The sequence below is a fragment of the Podarcis erhardii genome, assembly GCF_964252035.2.
Source record: "Podarcis erhardii genome assembly, chromosome: 14".
NCBI classification, from domain to species: domain Eukaryota; kingdom Metazoa; phylum Chordata; class Lepidosauria; order Squamata; family Lacertidae; genus Podarcis; species Podarcis erhardii.
Genome location: NC_138503.1, coordinates 41,122,013 through 41,134,344, shown reverse-complemented (window position 1 = coordinate 41,134,344; position 12,332 = coordinate 41,122,013). Strand labels below are relative to the sequence as shown.

At 47.5% G+C, this 12,332-nt stretch overlaps 2 protein-coding genes and 1 long non-coding RNA gene across 3 annotated transcripts in view; 1 reads left to right on the top strand and 2 right to left on the bottom strand.

Moving 5' to 3' along the window:
- The window catches only part of UMOD (uromodulin), a 293,482-nt gene that overhangs the window by 232,917 nt on the left and 48,233 nt on the right, over positions 1 to 12,332 (top strand). The window lies entirely within an intron of this gene.
- Positions 3,835 to 12,332, bottom strand: part of VPS35L (VPS35 endosomal protein sorting factor like) — an 80,827-nt gene continuing 72,329 nt past the window's right edge. The window contains 2 exon segments of the mRNA XM_081839625.1: positions 3,835 to 4,402; positions 7,226 to 7,372. Coding sequence (XP_081695751.1) covers positions 4,304 to 4,402; positions 7,226 to 7,372 — 246 coding nt within the window. The 3' untranslated portion in view covers positions 3,835 to 4,303.
- Positions 5,944 to 7,219, bottom strand: LOC309329372. Its single transcript, XR_014151095.1, has 2 exons — positions 6,570 to 7,219; positions 5,944 to 6,520 (listed from the first exon to the last, which is right to left on the bottom strand). It is a non-coding gene; the product is annotated as an uncharacterized lncRNA (long non-coding RNA).

Genomic DNA, 12,332 nt, shown 5'->3' with positions numbered 1-12,332 from the left:
AAATGATTTGTGCAGCAGTGTCCCATTCAGGTTTCACAGAGCGTTTGGGATACTTCCAGCATCCAGGGCTTCCATGTCTAAGTCTTTTATTTTTTAAAATAAAAATAAAAATCCACAACCAATAGTTGGCATGAGATGTCTCAAAATACGATCCACCCCTTTTTGGAATAATCACAGAACTTTTTCATTGTAGTTACTTTCTAGGTAAAATCAGGGGTTCCCAAACTGCTCTGTGGGCCATCAGTGGTCTGCAAAGCTTCAGGTGATCTGTGGCATGTCTGTGGATTTGTGGTTGAAGGCGGCACATCCATCACAGTAAATATTCATAGTGACTTTTAATTGCATTTTATTGCTGCTTTTGTTTCTTATGTTATTCATTGTATTAGTTTCACCTAATGTTCACCTGCTGTTAAGCTGAAATGATTGGGTGATGGAAGTAGGTGAAATAGCTAGGAGTAGCTTTGGGTCTGGGAACTGTTTAATTCCTTCCTTGTCAACAGTAATCCCACTCTCCCATCCATCTACTTTTTTATCTGTAGGGAGAAAGATACAGGGAACTTGCATCTTTTTCTCTTTGGTGGGGGGTGAATGGGAAATCTTCTGAGTGTACAGGGCAAGGAGAGTTAAAACAGGCCCTTCTTTTGTAAGCTTGTTCTCAGTTCAAGCTGAAGCCATGCCAGAGCTGCACTGCATCTTTTCCCCCTGAAAAGAATTAGCTGGGGGAAACAGCCATGGCTCTTAACTGTATCATGAGTTGAAGTCACAATGAACAGGAAACTCATGACATTCCTGTATGTTGCAAATCGAGATCACAAGCCAGTCCTGTTCCAGCCTGCACTGTATAATCCCTCCCCTGCATGGTAGGAAGAGTTCCAATACGCAAGTTGCTTGTTTGCATGTTACACCTTCTGATAACGCCTCTTGCTTTTCTGAATGGAGGGGGGAATGTGCATAGAAACTAGCCTACTGTGCAAAGGTAAAATTTGCATTAGTCACTCTGCCTACTCTTCCTCTGATCCCGCCCACCGCCGGCATGCAGCTTCTGGGTTGCCCCAAAGGGGCTGTGGCTGGACTACAGCAGCACTCCTTCCCATTGGCCAAGCTGGGCTGTCGGAAGTTAAGAGTCCAACAACATCTGGAGTGTCCAGAATCCTCACAAGCATTAAGCTGCACTCAAGAAAACAGAAAGCAGTTCTAATTAAGTGGTGATTGGCAGTTTTGATGTGAGTTGATGCTGGTATGCTGAGGGTTGCACAAAGATTGACAGTATGAGCGACGGTTGGGCACTGGCAAGTCTCTACTGCCTCAGCCAGGGGGTCGATGGGATTTACCTATCCTGTTGGCTTGCCAGCTGTTGAAGCTGCACCTGTCCCTGTCTCTTTAAGAGCAGTTTGGTCTGCAGGAAGCAGCAACTGATTCCCCCCCTCTATATCTAGCAAAGCCTCAAGTTCCTGAACTCTGCATATCAAACCTTTCAAAGGCACAAGAGCAGACCTGCTCTTGCCTCCCCACTTCCACCAAGCTGGCAACCTACCTCATAGGTGGCCAGATAACTGCAATAGTTCCAAAACCCCAATATTTAATAGATCTATATTCCTATTAGAGCTGCCATTTAAAAACAACAACTTTAGTCTAGAAGCCATGAAGTCCCACATTACTTGTTTGCATAAAACATTCTGCATTGGGTTTGCCCAACTGACTTGTGAGTTGGTTTATCTGCAGATACGCCAGATCACACCCATCCCTCCCCTCCACCTACTGCGGTCTATTATGTCCTCACATGGCAAATTGCATTCTGCCCCAAAGACGTTTGCTTGTTCTGCAAGCATAATAGCTTCCCCTCAGCTTTCTGCCCACAGCTTCCTTGGTGGCTGCTATTATTAAGGCAGTAGAATTCTGCTTGGCAAAATGGCTCAGCAAGTCTCATCATCCCCCTCCCTTTTATACACGATGCACTTACTAAGCCCCTAGCAACCACTCCCTTAACAGCAGCTGACTTTGATTTGTCCAGTTTTTGAACTCATTCCTAGTTTCCAGCATCCTTGTTCTCTCTGCCTCATTTTCTTCTGTCCTCAGATGCATGGTGCTCCTTCCTACACGACTCATTGTATAAGCAAAGCTTGCAGACAGACAGCTTAAACAACTTGTCCTTCATTATGTTTCTCTCCATGTTCCACTGAGCATGGGTGGGATTCCATTTGTTTAAACAGAATTACGAGCAAACCTCTATGGCTGATATTTCCAATGCAACACCAGCAACAAATACGTTTGCTCCTGCAAGGACATGCAATACCATGCAGTGACCTCATGGCAGCGATGCCACCAAAGGGCACTGTGCACAGTGCTTTATTGTAGCAAAAACCTCTTACCATACAGGACCACCAAATCCCAACTTTTTTTCTTGAAAATGAAAAGGTCTGGCCAGCAGAGTTATCCTTAAGGACATTGCAGGGATAATCTAGTAATTATGCCCCTTACCCTTTTAAAGCTCTTCACAATATCACTGCACCCTGTTTTGGCCCTGGCTTCTCACTGTCACCTCTGCTACCCCAGTTCCTGCACCCTCAGCTACACAAAGGCCACTTTCTGTTTAACACAGGCCTCATGTAGCAGCCAGATTCCCTGGTACTGCAGAGCCAAAGGGAGGCACACTGGACTCTGCCAATGGTCAGGGCGACCAAGGGTTACTGGGAGGCTGGAGCCTTTGCCTTCTGGGAAGAATATCACAGCAAGTCAAGAGCAGCTGCAGGGACCTTGCTTCCTCCCTCAATGCCAGAAAGGACAACTCTGCTGCAACCTCCTGGTGTTCTTGAGCTATGAAACCAAAGGGAGGTACACACTGGTTTGTGCCATGAGCCATAGAATTAAAGGCTGCCAAGCCATGGCTACATTCTACCTCCACTGCTGGAGCTTGTATGCCTCAGAATACTGGTTGCTGGGGAGAGCGATGTCCTGATTGGGGGTTCCCATTGCAATTGGTTGGCCACTGTGAGAACAGGAGGCTGGACTAAATGAGCCTTTGGCTTAATCCCGCAGGCTCGTCTCATGACCTGGGTTTGCAGAGGTGAGCTTTCGTATTACAACAACTTGTGCTAAACCACCTAGAGAATCGTTTAGTTCAAGGGCTGGTTCAAAAACCTCAAAATAAATAATTATGCTCCCTTTCTGGCCCTGTATGTGAAACTTTCTCAAACAGAGGTGTGGTCTTTATATGAGCATTGCCTCTTTTCCTTCTCAGATCCCTCCTCAAAACTCACCTTCTCTGCATGGCTTTCAGTGTACCTTATATGATCACATCTGTCTGCATTCATCTTTCCTGTGTTTCCCCAAATTGTCTATTTGGAAAGAGCAAGCTCTTTGCAGGCAGGGACATTTCCATTTTTGCCTTTCTAAGGCATCATGTACATTGCTGGTGCTGAACTGAAAAAAGGTACACCCCATCCATTTTAATACGCTACTCGCCCATTCTCAAAGGGATGTGTTAACTAGTAATTTAAAGAATTTTTTTATAAAAAGCTCAAGCTGCTCACATGGGCTTACAATCAAAAGGCAAATGAAGGCTGGGTTATGCAGCATAATAATAAGTGTGCCTAATGATTACAAAATAGCAGGCTAAGCACTGCTTGCAAAGTTCGGTAATGGGAATGAATACAAATGTGATGTATCCATGATTAGATCTTTTTTTAAATACAGCGATGCATTTTGAGCTTAGCCACCAAAGCTTCCCGGACACATTTGCTTCCAAGTATTTCTCAAGGTCTACCACAAACGCTCAAGAATCTCTCAATTTACATGATGCTTTAAAATTAAAAAAAAAAAGGCCCAACAGCAAGGTGTTCTGAGAGGTATATTCAAGATGAACGCTGAGTAACATCTCCCTGTTAATCAGATGTACAAGCCCATCTTTCAAAGGCTGCAGCACTCAAAAGACATTGCTCAAACATGCTGGCACAAGTTATCTCTCCTCTTTTCTTTACAGCCCCATCAGATTTGGATAAAAAAGTTATTTCCAGTCTGAAATTGTAAGATACTGTTTCACCGACCCCCAGTTAGCATTTAAATCAACTTTTAATGGTTAGTGGCTGTGCAGTGGGGAAACAAAACCTCATTTCAAAAATGATGGCACTGTCAGGACACATTTTCCTTCTGTCTCTGACCAAATAAATCTGTCACGCACCAAGGGACTCTACAAAATGAAAAAAAGATATTGAACTCCGATAACAGCCTAAGATGCAGCCTGGGGGGTTTATAGGCCTTAGAGAAGGACCCTCCACTACGTCCAAGTTCAGGAGGCTATGATTTGTCAGGTCCTTGACTGCAGAGGAAGTCTTGCAGCCAGATCGGTAAAATGGCTCAGCTCAGGGTGTTTGCTTTGCTTCTTGATGTATTCCAAGGTTTTGACCTAAGATAGAAAGAAGCGGGGGGGGGGGGATAAACAATGAAAATCAAGTCCTCTCTCTACAGGTAATGTGTATCTGCTTCAGGATGGGTTTGAAACCACTGAACAATGTGGAAATTTGACAGTGCCCTAAGCAACATCTGTGGCAGAGGCTTCCAAACACCAGAGTTTGGTGATAAACTGTGATGTTGTAAAAAGCTGCATTGGCACCAGCTGGCAAGGTGATGGGTGAAACTGCATCATGGAAGCTGAGGTGCTTTTACCTCAGCACCTTGCAGCCTGTGGCCAATACAGCTGGCCCCAGCCTGCTGCTCATCTGGGGATGTGTGTAAAGCAGGCGTAGGCAAACTCAGCCCTCCAGATGTTTTGGGACTACAACTCCCATCATCCCTAGCTAACAGGGCCAGTGGTCAGGGGTGATGGGAGTTGTAGTCCCAAAAACATCTGGAGGGCTGAGTTTGCCTATGCCTGGTGTAAAGGCTCCTGCCCCCAGCTGAGTGAGCCCCGAGTCCCCTTCCACTCACGTGTGACCACCAGGTGACTTGGGGCTCCTTGGCTAGGCTGCTGGGGGCGGAAAGCTCCTGCCCCCAGCAGAGGCAGCCCTGGTGTCCCTGCCACTCGTGCTTGAGCAGCAAGGACTTTGGGGCTCCTTGGCCAGGCTGCCTCCACCTTCACTGGTGTGGGGGGCAAGCAAGCTACCTTCCACTTTCGCTCCCCCCCACTTCCCAAAGACAGACCAGTAGCCAAGTGCACAGAGCCTGTTGGGCTTTGTGGATTTGACTGCCTTAAGCCTTCGCCCATGCAGGTGCACTGCCTCTTTCCTCTGGGGGTTGCCTTGCCTGGCTGCCTTGCTCCAGGAAGGTGGGCTCCATCTTTCTGGGAGGAAAGGCACAGCACACCCAGATGAAGGCAGGCAGGCGGTAGCCAAGCACGGCTGCAGGCCCGATCCTGCTCCTACTCAAGTGCAAGCAGGAGTGGGGTCCTGGCTCTCTCAGCAGAGAAGGGCAGGCTTTGCTCTTCCCAACTGAGCAGCCCCGATCCCGCTCCTACTCTCATGCAAGCAGCAACAGGGTCAGGGCTCTCGCAGCTGGGTTAGGAGGAGCATTTTAATGGGACCCCCATCCTGCCACTGGCTCCTGTGAACTGGTGGCAGTTGCCAATTCAGGGGCAGAGTGCGATTGCAGTTTCACCAGTGGTATATCGCCCGTGAATCCGCTGCCACTTGAGTCCCTCTGCCTCCAGCTCCTGACTAGTTTATTTCTTCCTCAACATGCTGGGCGGCAGAGGGACTCAAGAGCAATGACGCTGAGTGAAGTTGTCATCGCAGTCTACCCTCACATACTGGTCCTGGGCGAGATATATTGATATATCGCCCAGTGTTAGTTGGGAGCAGGGCTGAAATGCCCTGCAGAGCATTCTGACCCCTGAGCACAACCAAAATCAAAGGGCAGGCAATCGTGAAAGCTTGCTTAAGGTGTGTCTATTATGTAAATCACAGAGAAAGAAGCTGCCTCATAATGACTTGAGCCTGCTCTGACCTGCAGCAGCTTACTGGCCCCAATTGCAGAAGGGGGTCTCTGTCTGTCTCTCTTGCTGAAACCAAGGCCCATTAACTGGAAGTAGCAGCATTGAACCTGGAACATTTGCCATGAAAAATGCATAAGCTCTGCCACTGGGCTATGGGCCATCGGTCAATCTGAGTTACCTTGGGAGCACAGCTCCGATTTTGTAAAAATTAATTTGGGGCACTTAAAAGTGCATGGAACACACAGCCCTGGGTTTACAATGCCACAAAAATACCCATTTTCCAGGTCTAATGTAGGCAGTTGCACTTCCTAGTGAACAGCACGGCTTATTCTGGGTAAATGCAGTTAGCAGCATTCTCCCTATATTTTCCTAATGGGCATAGAGTGAAATGGAACAGCCCAGCTATTCTTTTGGTTGCGCACTCAGTGGTGAGTCTGACTTTGGGGGAAGGAAAGAAGTTACAAAAGAAAATCATCAAGCCATGCAAAAGTTATTTAGCAATGATTCTCTGAATTAAGGTCCATCTAGTCCATCATCCTATGGCCAACCAGGTGCATCCTCAAAGGCAACAAGCAAGGCTTGAAGTCAATAGCCCTCCCCTGCTGTTGGCCCCTTGGCAGTTGGTACTGGAGTGGCACATGACCTCTGAAAATGGATAATTCCTATAGCAGCCATGACTAGTAGTGACTGAAGGATATATTATGTTACCCTATCAAGACATCCAGGTCTGTGAGCATCAACACATCTTTTGACAATGAATCACATGACTAATTATGTGTTGTGCATCTTCTCCTATGTCTGTTTCAAATCTGGTGCCAGTCAAGTTCACTGGGTGACCCTGAGTTCCAGTTTTATGGGGAAAGTGAGGGAAAGGTTGACATGAGGTGTCTTCTTGCTATGCAGCTCTGCTTTTAAGTAGGCTGGCAAACTGGGTTTCAGGGTCCAGTGGAGTCAGGCATGAACCATTATTCCAATTAAAACAGGGAAGCTTGGATACCCTAATTCGAAAAGTTTAAATTATTAGACAATGTCAAAAGAGACAATTCTGCTAAACCAAGTCTTCTACAGATGGAAACAAAACAAAGCAAGCTGACCCTTTCCCTTCATTGCCATTTGGTCCCATTTTTCCTCTCTGTAGCTATTTATTTTATAGCTGCCAACTTCTTGCATCTGATGAAGTGGATTCCAGCCCATAAATATTGATGCTACAATAAATCTGTTAAGTCTTTTAAGATGCTGCAAAACTCTGTTGTTTGAATACAAAGGTCACCCCCTGCCCAGCCTCAAAATCTGCCTTACTGTGATTTTTGTGTCTGCATAGCCGTGCCTCTGAGCCAGGTTCCACAAGTTAACAGCGAGCTGGTTGAGTTTGTTGTTTCTCAGGTCTCCGTGGGCCAAGATGCTATTGAAGAGGTTGAGGGCCAGCTGGCTCTGCCGCTTTAAAGTCTACAACATTTTAAAACACAGAATTCTTTTAGCAGACCGACATGTAGCTTGCAAGTTCATACACAGGGTTGGATGGGAGAGGAGAGAATCAACTGATGGAATGTCAGGCTGCAGATGTTGCATTTCATTTGGGACCATTTTTAGTTTTTTTAGCCTGCACCTATTGATTCATATCTACCTACTGACAATGCCACATCATGCATCTGATGAAGTGGACTCTAGTCCACAAATGTTTGTGCTATAATAAATCAGTATTAAAATTGACAAAAGACTTTCTTGTTTGATTACAGACATTCAACCAACAAATGACAAGCCTTTTGCCTTGTTTTGAGATCAACATATAATGATGATGATGATGATGATGATGATGATGATGATGATGATTATTTATACCCCGCCCATCTGGCTGGGCCTCCCCAGCCACTCTGGGCGGCTTCCATAAAAACCAAAAATACAGTAAAATATCACACATTAAAAACTTCCCTGAACAGGGCTGCCTTAAGATGTCTTCCGAATGTCAGGTAGTTGTTTATCGCTTTGACATCTGCTGGAAGGGTGTTCCACAGGGCGGGCGCCACTACCGAGAAGGCCCTCTGCCTGGTTCCCTGTAGCTTTGCTTCTCGCAATGAGGGAACCGCCAGAAGGCCCTCGGCGCTGGACCTCAGCGTCCGGGCAGAACGATGGGGGTGGAGACGCTCCTTCAGGTATACTGGACCGAGGCCGTTTAGGGCTTTAAAGGTCAGCACCAACACTTTGAATTGTGCTCGGAAACGTACTGGGAGCCAATGTAGGTCTTTCAAGACCGGTGTTATATGGTCTCAGTGGCCGCCACCAGTCACCAGTCTAGCTGCCGCATTCTGGATTAGTTGTAGTTTCCGAGTCACCTTCAAAGGTAGCCCCACATAGAGTGCATTGCAGTAGTCCAAGCGGGAGATAACCAGAGCATGCACCACTCTGGCGAGACAGTCCGCAGGCAGATAGGGTCTCAGCCTACGTACCAGATGGAGCTGGTAAACAGCTGCCCTGGACACACCTGCCCGCCTCCTGTCCCCCCAAAACAGTACTTCTGTCTTGTCAGGATTCAACCTCAATCTGTTAGCCGCCATCCATCCTCCAACTGCCTCCAGACACTCACACAGGACCTTCACCGCCTTCACTGGTTCTGATTTAAAAGAGAGGTAGAGCTGGGTATCATCCGCATACTGATGAACACCCAGCCCAAACCTCCTGATGATCTCTCCCAGCGGCTGCATGTAAATGTTGAAAAGCATGGGGGAGAGGACAGAACCCTGAGGCACCCCACAAGTGAGAGCCCAGGGGTCTGAACACTCATCCCCCCCCCCCCACTTTCTGAACACGGCCCAGGAGGAAGGAGCGGAACCACTGTATGACAGTGCCCCCAGCTCCCAGCCCCTCAAGACGGTCCAGAAGGATTTTATGGTCAATGGTATCAAACGCCGCTGAGAGATCCAGCAGAACTAGGAAACAGCTCTTACCTTTGTCCCTAGCCCGCCGGAGATCATCAACCAGTGCGACCAAGGCAGTTTCAGTCCCATGATGAGGCCTGAATCCCGACTGGAAAGGATCCAAATGGTCCGCTTCTTCCAGGCGTGCCTGGAGTTGTTCAGCAACCGCTCGCTCAATCACCTTGCCCAAGAATGGAAGATTTGAGACTGAGCGATAGTTGGCCATCGTGGCCACATCTATAGATGGTTTTTTAAGAAGCGGTTTAATAACCGCCTCTTTCAGCGGGTCTGGGAAGGCTCCCTCACGGAGGGAAGCATTCACCACCCCACGAAGCCCATCGCCCAGTCCTTCCTGGCTAGCTTTTATAAGCCAGGATGGGCAAGGATCCAGGAGACAGGTGGTTGGTTTCACTTGTCCAAGCAGCCTGTCCACATCCTCGGAGGTAACAGATTGGAATTGATCCCACTCAACTTGACTAGACAAAACTCTAGCACTCTCCCGCCCCGGCCCTGCTCCCACGGTGGAGTCTACTTCTTCCCGAATCTGAGCGATTTTATCTGCAAAAAACTTTGCAAAATCATTGCAGGAGAACATGTGGCCCGTACTGGGCCCCGATGTTGCAGGTGGTTCCGCTAAATTGTGAACCACCTGAAAAAGTCTCCTGCTGCTGTTTTCTGCAGATGCAATAGAGGCGGTGAAGAAATTCTTCTTCACAGTCGCTATCGCCACTTGGTAGGCTCAACGTTGAGCTCTAACCTGTGTCCGGTCAGATTTGGAATGAGTTATCCGCCACCGGCACTCTAGCCGTCTCAACGATTGTTTCATTGCCCTCAGATCTGTGGAAAACCACGGGGCTGTCCGGGCTCCATGCAAACAGTCAATAGCCCTGGTTAACTCCACATTCCAGCGGGCCACCAGGGAATCAGCTGAAAGGCCATCAACATGGGATAAAGCATCCCCTACCACTCTCTGGAAACCATTTGGATCCATTAAGTGGCAGGGGCAGACCATCCGAATTGGTCCCACCTCCCTGCAGAGGTAATGATGTAATCATGGATGATGGAGATAATACTATTTTTTATTTTTATCATCCATATGTCATCTTTTGTTTCTAAAGGGAATTGCATTTCCCTTAGGCTGAAGCTGCAATGAAAGCACTTGACTGACAGGCACATTAACCTACGGCTGAGCAACCCTTTTGTTCCCTTATCAGCACCTCCCTTCATGTCTTCTGCCTAGTTTAAATTTTTAAACCCTCTTGGAAACAACAGTGTCATTCTGCAGTATTGCACGCAACACTGTTATTACACATTACAAAACAGCAAAAACAAAGGCAGTGTCACATAAACACTGACTTGCACATGCAGACTGTCCCTAGTTCAATCCCATTCCAAAGAATCTCAAGTAGGAAAGCTGGAAGAGATCTCATCCAGACACGCAGAGAGCCATAGTAAGACAACGCTGAGCTAGATTTGCCAATGATCTAATCTCAGTAGAAGGGAGTTTCATATGCTCATATATGTTCACCCTGAAGATGCTTCATAAAAGCACCACATCAGGGATTCTCTAGGACAGCTGCCAAGCCCTAGAGGTGCTCCATAGCAATGCCAGCATTACCCCTGTGTAGTAGGCTGAATGCTCTTTTGATCATCCCCTTTGTCAAGATGCACTTTCTGTTCAACTTGGGAAGAGCAAGAGCTGCTTGCCCTCCCCTCCCCCCTTTTAGAGGCAGAGCTGCCAGCCATCGCCCCAAGGAATCAAATCAGCTGAAGAATAGTTGGAAGCTGCTGAGCCATTGTGGCTGACCTGCCACATTAATTAATGCATTTTATACTTCACCAGAGCCCTCTCTCAATTCACCCAGCCTTAACTGTTGCCCGGTGTGAATTACTGCTGAAGCAAGCAGGGGAAAGAAATTAAAACGCTGCCTAAACGCTGCTACCAGGACTACTCGCTCATGCGTGCACACATGCAACCCAGCAAGAAAGAGTTTATGTTGAATGTAACATAGGGAAAGGCTCTCCCAAGAAGATGTTGCTGCAGTTGGACATCATGCATCTACAGCTACCTCATTCTACAGTAACATTAGCCCTGCTAAAATCAAGCAACTGCTCTCTCCACACTCCCAATGAGTGGGCAATGAGAGATGTTCTTATACAGCACTTATATTGCTTTATGAGCTCATAGGGTGCATTGCAGTAGTCCTGTCTCAATGTTGCCAATGAACAAATCACTGTGGCCACGCTAATGCTCTGTCTAGGAACGGCCAGAGCTGGCACAAAAGCTAAAACTGATAAAAGACACTTTTCACCACTGTAGACACCTCAGCTTCTAGTGACAAAAACAGTTAAAATTGCAGGCTACAAACTAGATCCCACCCAGAACAGGCCTGAAAGCCACCCATCTTCACAGCCTGCATCTTGTTGGGATCTAATACAGTATAATAAGCTTGTCGGATCTCATCCAGCCCACCATTGCTTCCAGGCACTGGGACAGCGACTTCTGATTCAGAGCTGGGAATAATCAGTGTACCTATACCTCAAATGAACTCTCCCAGCAGCTTCATAGAGAAGTCAAACCATACTGGGGACAAGATGGTAACGTCCAGAAGGTTGCCATGGTCAATGGTATCAGGAGCCGGTGAGAGCTCAAGGAGATTTAACAAAGATGCAGCACCACCACCATATGCCTGCCTCTTTCACACTAAATGCCATTCATAGGGGCACCCAAGGCTGATTCTGTTCCAAAGCCAGGCCTAAAACCAAAGTGGATTAGGCCTAGATAATCTTTCTCCAAGAGTGGCTGGAGAGTTGCTACCACCCTCTTGAGTACCTCACCCCTAAAGGGGTTATTTGTGACAAGCTGGTACTTTTCACTTATCTTGGGATCCTGGGTGGGGTGGGGTTTTCCCTCAGGAACTGACAGACTGTCACCTCTTCTAAGGTTGGCAAGCATCGCACTCTCATGCAAGGATGCATTTTCTATACCCAGGACTCACCCACCCTCTTCTCAGCCTGCTCAAATTAGCCAGGATGAGTCAGGGCCAAAGGAATACATGGCTGGTTGACTTGTGGCCAGCTGACTCACTGCAAACACCTTGTCCACATACTCAAGCCTCAAAAGCTGACCCTCGTCCCACAGACCTAGACCAGATGGTACACTGGACACTTCAACCAGACTAGTGACAACAACAACAGCGTCAATGTCATCACAGAGACCTAAGCAGTCGTCCTTGCCTTTTGCACCACTCACACTCTGGCCATCGTCCAGCCTGTGTTATAGTCTGCAGCTCCCTAGAATACCAAGGAACAACGTGAGCTCCTCCAAGCTGGAGAAGCCACTGGAATGATTGTGTGAATAGCCCACCAAATCTCACTGATTTTCAGCGAGACTAAGACCTCGGCAGAATCAAGAGCTCTGTCCACCACAAAATCTCCCGGAGGGTTCAGGAATCCAATATCCAAGGGCATGCCAGCTTAATGGGCCCTCCACC